The sequence below is a fragment of the Lupinus angustifolius genome, chromosome LG10 (genome assembly GCF_001865875.1).
Source record: "Lupinus angustifolius cultivar Tanjil chromosome LG10, LupAngTanjil_v1.0, whole genome shotgun sequence".
In the NCBI taxonomy this organism is placed as follows: Eukaryota; Viridiplantae; Streptophyta; class Magnoliopsida; order Fabales; family Fabaceae; genus Lupinus; species Lupinus angustifolius.
In genome coordinates, this window is record NC_032018.1 from 12,900,775 (window position 1) to 12,907,542 (window position 6,768).

A 6,768-nucleotide genomic window follows, 5' to 3' on the forward strand; every position below is an offset into this window, starting at 1 on the left:
TATACTTGAAATAATGAGATTTACCTAAAAGTCTTGACTTTATAAACTTAAAGTGTTATGAAGTCTTAGATGGTAAAATGATTTAAAAATGTTGAATCTTAGTTAAGTGAACTTACTTTAAAATTGTGAGATTTACTTAAAAATATTGATTTAAAATTATTAATTTTGTTTAAATTGACTTACTTTAAAAATGATAAGTCTAGCTTAATGATCTTATTTTAAAATCATGTTGTTGGGGAGACCATGGCAATATGAAAAGAACACTAGCCATAATGGTTTCACCAACAAGATCTCATTTATGCACCATGGTCACATGGTGGTGTTAGCCCCTCAGAGCCCTAAACAAGTCCATGAGGACCAAAAGAGGCTAAGGGCTAAGATTGAAGAAGAAAGGAAGGAAAGTGAGGCAAAAGCCAAGTCCATGGCCAAGCCTACACTTGACATTGTTCCTACTCCCAAGGCTGAAATTTTTTCTACACTTAGCCATTCTTTGAAAGATCATGGCAAGGATAGGAAAAAGGATAAGAATGAAGGCAATTCGAGGACGAATTCATTTGAAGAGGGAGGGGATGATGTAAACCCTCCTAGGGCAGCCTTTGATTCCAAGGGCAAGAGAAGTTATGATGGTCCTACAACTAGGGCCAAAGCCAAGGCAGGGATCCTTAAAGTCTCAAAGGACACAATTGACCCAGGAGAGGGTATGTGAGGAGGACATTTATGTCCTTAGGTCACTTTCTACTTAGGTTTATTTTATTTTCATTGATTCAAATAAATGAGATTGCATTCTCATATAGTCTTAGGTTTATTTTCATTGTTAGTATTTAATTCATGTAATATGGGTTGGGAATTATTTGTAACATTGGTCCATATTCATGACCAAGTAGTTTACTTAGGTTCAAGGGTAAGCCTTTCACGTGGCTAGGGCAAATGGAAGTCAATGCATGATCATTTCAAGGAAGGAGGCACGTAAGGAACTCTATCTATAAGGACAAACAAGGAGATAAGGCAATTCAGCTAACACTTTATCTCTAAGGCAAACAAGGAGATAAGGCATGGAGGGAAAACGAATTTAAAAGAAGATAGGTTTGTTTTAGCAATTTGAATTTGAATTTGAATTTGAATTTGGATTTGAAAGAAGATAGATTTGAATTTGAATTCAAGGGTATATGGCACACGTTTTCAAACTTGGAGATAAAGAGAAGATTATATGAATCTCCCAAGTATGCACACGGCTAGAAACAAGGAAAGAAGATAGGAAGCTCAATCTTTTAAGGTGCACAAGGCTATAAAATAGGGAATCCTAATCTCATCTCCAACCAACAACAAATCAGATTGGATTCAAATTAAATATGATTAGTTCCTCAAGATGAAGTCAAATTGATCAAGTCTCTTCCTTCTCCTCAACAAATTCGGCCAACCATCCACCAAAACCGAATTACACTCAAGACTAAGTCAAACAAGCAATTCAGCTCAACCAATTGATATTACTTAGGATTTTATTTTTATGTTTATTAGAAGATAATTTGATTTCTATCTTCTATTTTATCTATTCAGCCAAGGCAACTTTGCCTATTTATATTTTGATCAAATCATTAATAAAAGTTAAGTTGAATTTTGAGTAAATTTGAATTGTTTTAGTTGAGAGCACTTCTCCTAAACTCTATCCTTTGGCCGTGGCCATTGATGAGCTTTTATCAAGCTTCTTAAGCTTGTGGCAAGCAACACTTGACTTATCAAGCTTCCATGCTTGTGGCGTCTTCCATCTCATTCCTCTTCCACCTTCTTCCTTATCAAGCCATCACAATCTTCCCTACACTTTCCCACGCCCAAATCAAAAGACAACCCTTACATATAACCCCCAACCGAACCCAACCATCCCTAAATCACCTCATCTCCCATTGATCCGAAACCATACACATCACTTTACCCTAAACAGCCACAAATCATCATCTACAATTACAAGCCAAAAACCCTTAACTCAAACCCCTCCAACCCTAAAATTACCTAACCAAACCGAGGCCATAAAACCTCAAACCATACACAAACCCTAGCCTACTTATACAACCCCAAACCGAAGCAAATCAACCCAAAAATTGCCCTAATTTGACAAAACCGAATTCACACATTCACAAAGCCTAATTTCAAGCTAAACGATCCTATAATTCTAAGGCAGCCCCTTGAGGTTGTCATCAAGTGGTCATCAGAGCTACTTTAGCTTGAGCAATGTCAAGTCCAGAAAGGAGTCCTACGGTTTCACCAAGATCAGCCTCACTAACCGTGAGACTTCAAAACATGATGGATGCCCAATTCCAAACTCTTCAACAACAATTGGAGGAGTTGAGGATCCATTATGATAGAAGGCTGGATGAACAAAATCATGGTAATCATAACCATGAAAGAAGAAGAAGGAGGCCTAGGAGAGAGGAGAGGCCGAGACATGAGGATAGGTACAATTATTCAAGTGCCTATAATAGTGAAAGGAGACATGGCAGCCGTGGCCATGATGGAACAAACCGTGGCCATGGAAGGAGACATGGAGAGCACCATGGCAGCCCTGGCCGTGGTCATGCTAGCCCAATTCGTGGACATGGAAGGCAAAGAGAGGGTGCAAATACAAGCCCAAACCGTGAGCATAGAGGAGATTTGGATGGTGTTAAGATCAAAGTCCCTACTTTCTTGGGGATGAGTGATCCAGAGGCATATTTAGCATGGGAATTGAAGATGGAACAAGTCTTCAATTGTCACAACTATTCAGAGGCAAAGAAAGTCAAGGTGGCAGCCCTTGAATTTCAAGAGTATGCAATGGTTTGGTGGGATCAGCACCAAAAAGATAGAGTGAGATGTGGAGATGTAGCCATTGAAACATGGGCTGAAATGAAGAGAGCAATGAGAAGAAGGTTTGTACCTCATTCTTACAATAGAGATGTGCATAACAAGCTACAAAGGCTCACTCAAGGGTCCCAAACAGTAGATGAATATTTCAAAGCCATGGAATTAGCCTTGCTTAGGTCCAACCTCAATGAGGACCGTGAAGCAACAATGGCTAGGTTTCTTCATGGGTTGAATCCAGAAATCCAAGATGTGGTGGAATTGCAGCCATATGTGGAGTTAGATGACTTGGTTCAGAAAGCCATCAAAGTGGAGCAGCAAATTAAGAGGAAGAAGTCTAAGTACTCCTCTAGTACGTCAAAATCCCACTCTTGGAGAGATGAGCAAAAAGGGGAGAGCCCTAAGGCCAAGGAGGCCATGGGCAGCCACAAAACCACCCAACCAGCCGTGGAGACCAATGGGAAGACTAGAAACGTGAAGTGTTTCAAGTGTCTTGGCCATGGTCACATTGCCTCTCAATGTCCTACAAAAAGGACAATGGTGATCACTAATGGTGTCGTTGAGTCCCAATCCGAACCATCTAGTGGAGAGGAGTGTGATGATGATACATCCATGTTTAATTGTGATATTTTGATGATGAAGAGGCTCTTGGGCAGCCAAGTTAAGAGGCATGAAGAAAGCCAAAAATACAACCTATTTCACTCAAGATGTTTGGTCCAAGGCAAGGTATGCATGTTGATCATTGATGGAGGTAGCTGCACTAATGTGGTTAGCCAAAGGCTAGTGTCAAAGCTAGACCTTGAAACTAAACCACATCCCTCCCCTTACAAACTCCAATGGTTAAGAAGCATTCCTCTGGGATATGTCTTAGGTTGGGCCGATCATATAAAATAATGATTAAAAGATTTAATCGGCTAACCTCGGTTAGTGTTCATACTCATTATGGATAATGAAGTAGTGGAGAGGAAATTTACGGGAGACGAACGAGCCCCGAGATGTTGAGAGGGACGACGTTGATGGTGATGATTCGTCAGCAAAGTCTTGAGGGTGAGTCTAGGTGAGACGAGTCTGATCAATGAGAGGGATACCCAGAAGTGTTTGATATGACACCGTCCTGAAATGGACAGTTCTTCGGAACAGATCGATCATATATCCTTGCGAGGAGTAATTTTGGTGCGTTCAAATCGACTTGTTATAGGACTTGTACTCTTGGTTATTTCCGAATAGTATATTGGGAGGATATTGGTGAAAGGATGGATGAAACAAGCATAACATTCATACATTGAGATTGTGGACTTTGATCCTCATAATATGAGATTATAACATCATTCATCATTGTGCATTTTTTTATATGTGATGTATATATTGTGTTATTATGTCATTCATCATTGTGCATTTTTATATGTGATGTATATATTGTGTTTATTATGCGTGTCTGTCTGGATGTGATATTCCGTGTAATTCCATGCCATCAATGAGTAATATTCATTAGATGTCTTACTCCCTCTTCTTTCTATTTGTCTTCTATTCGCGTTTTGTTCAGATGTATCATTCTGCCAGGATTCTAAGTTACTGTTTTTCGATGTCCTAGGAGGGGGCATGGAGGATTGAGGGAAACTGTTATACCTACACATGCTCTGGTGCTTTTTGATTAGTGTACCTGTGTAGGGTATTTATTTTGTGAGTAGTTTTATTTGGGTGACAATTAGGGTTTCACCTTGTACTTCGTATCAACATTTTATGATATTTTAATGAAGTGATTCGAAGTTATATTCAGTTATTTTTTATTACCATTAATTAATGGTTTTTGATTTTCCGCATTGTATGTTACTTGAAAGTGATTTTCCGAAAATGAAACGAATATAAGGAAATAAATTTTATATGGCTACATTATAAAAAAAAATACCCATTTTTGAGCAAGATTTTTTTGGAGTAATTTTCGGGCGTTACATTTGCTTATCTGACAATTATCATATACCTTTTTAGGGCCCTGAATTGGTGGTAATCATTTAACCATATTCTTAGACCTTAGTATGCTCAAGTCTCTGAAGTTCATATGGCCTAATCTCAGGTGCCATAGCCATGAGTCTTCTGATAAGGATGTAGCTGATAGACAATGAGTTCAATAGCTCTTAGACTGACTTGAAAATTCTTATTTTGTGCTAAGGGAACCCTCAAAATCTTCTTGTTGGCAACATCAAATATTTCCAGAACACCTTGATGTATTTGCACTAAAAACCCATTTTCTACTAATTGTCCTAAGCTGAGTAGATTTATCTTCATGTTGGGAATATAAAGCACATCAGCTATCAATACATTCCTCATATCTTTCCTATTGATCAAGACATCACTAGTCCCTTCTGTTTGAATGTGTCTTCTATATACAAATCTTATATTTCTATTTCTGTTATCATCAAAGTTTACCAAACAATTCCTATTTCCAGTCATGTGGTTTGAATATCCTTAGTCTATATACCATCTATCATCACTACTTGACTCATAATCTGTAGTCATCATCAATAGTACAGGTTCATCATCCAAACTTTCAATGCTCTCTTTCTTAGCCAAATGAACCTTATTGTTATGTTTGCTATGATTCCCACCATGACTCGGATTTGATTGGCACTCATTGCTGAAATGTCCAATTTTATCACAATTGAAACATTTCAGCTTCTTTTTATCCACCTTTTTCTTGTTCCCTTGCCATCTCTGATATCCACCACTTCTTGATGATTGTTCTACTTTATCAGAATCAGACCTTTCTTGATCAGAGAATTGAGGATACCTGAAGTTCCCCATTTTTTGCTCTTTTCCTCTGCCTCTACTTCTTTGTCCCCACTTGTTGTCATACCCACCTCTTCTTGAAGTATATGCTTGCAAAGCCTGATCAGCAGACTTCTCCATGGACCTTTCAATAAATCTTTGTTCATGAGCCTCGAGTGACCCTTGAAGGTCCACAATTTTCAATTCCTCTATCTTCTTAGATTCTTCAATTGCAACAACTATATGGTCAAATTTGGGGCTGAGTTTTCTTAAGATCTTTACAACTATGGTCTGATGTGCATTTTCTCACCACTAACTTTCATTGCATTAGTATAGCTGATTATTCTATTGAAGAATTCTGCAATCCTTTCACCTAATTCCATTTGCATCAGCTCATATTGTCTTCTCATGGTTTGTAGCCTTACCTTCTTCAATTGTTTCACTCCTTCATTACTCTTTTTACAAATCTCCCATGCTTCTTTTGGTGACCCTACCTCTGATATTTTTTCAAAATGTGCTTCATCAACACATTGATACAACAAGAATATAGCATTGTAGTCTTTCTTTTTGCTTTCTTTGTACACAACCCTTTGTGCCTCTATCGATGAATCTGTCAGCTTTGGAAGTCCCTTTTCCACAATTTCACTCACATCTTGGAATCCCATAATGGTTGTCATCTGAATTCGCCATCGATTCTAGTTCTTCCCGTCAAGAATTGGCAGGTTTGAAGGGAAACTAGTTTATCCCATTGATGTTTAAAAGAAGAAGAGAAAGAGTAGTGTATTGAAGAAGAAGAAAGAAGAGTTTTTGAACCTAACTCTAAATACCAATTTTGCTAGAACATGAAGAAGATAAGTGGAGTAAAGAGAGATAAAGAACAATCGGGTCTCAAGAAGGATGAAGAATGTGAATGAAAAATCTGATTTCTATCTATGTTTTGCATAGTAGTTATAGTTAGGTACACCTAGCCTTTTATAGTAAGTACACATAGGGTTGGCAATATGGGCTTGGCCCAACGGGCCATCCCGTTTGGATTAACATTTTTAGCAGGTCGAGCTGGAGATTTTAACCCATATTCAACCCGGTTTGGAAGTCCATTTTTTAGATGGGCCATGGAGGGCTGGGCTGGGTTGGCCCGGAAGGCCAACAATAATAAAAATGAAGAATTACATACAG

The 6,768-nt window shown here is 38.3% G+C and overlaps 1 protein-coding gene across 1 annotated transcript; it reads right to left on the bottom strand.

Annotated features, from left to right (window-relative positions):
- LOC109358031 lies at positions 4,897-6,269 on the bottom strand. The gene is made up of 3 exons (XM_019602098.1): positions 5,903-6,269; positions 5,306-5,816; positions 4,897-5,092 (listed from the first exon to the last, which is right to left on the bottom strand). The coding sequence occupies exons 1-3, from the start codon at positions 6,267-6,269 to the stop codon at positions 4,897-4,899; spliced, it is 1,074 nt and encodes a 357-aa protein (XP_019457643.1).

Bases quoted from the DNA above. Each gene is read 5' to 3' on its own strand.
- LOC109358031 (XM_019602098.1), bottom strand. From the start codon at position 6,269: ATGACAACCATTATGGGATTCCAAGATGTGAGTGAAATTGTGGAAAAG. The intron at 5,817-5,902 runs GTGAGAAAATGC...TTGCAATTGAAG, and splicing joins TAATGCAATGAAAGTTAGTG to AATCTAAGAAGATAGAGGAA. The intron at 5,093-5,305 runs GTATATAGACTA...AAATCTACTCAG, and splicing joins TCAAGTAGTGATGATAGATG to CTTAGGACAATTAGTAGAAA.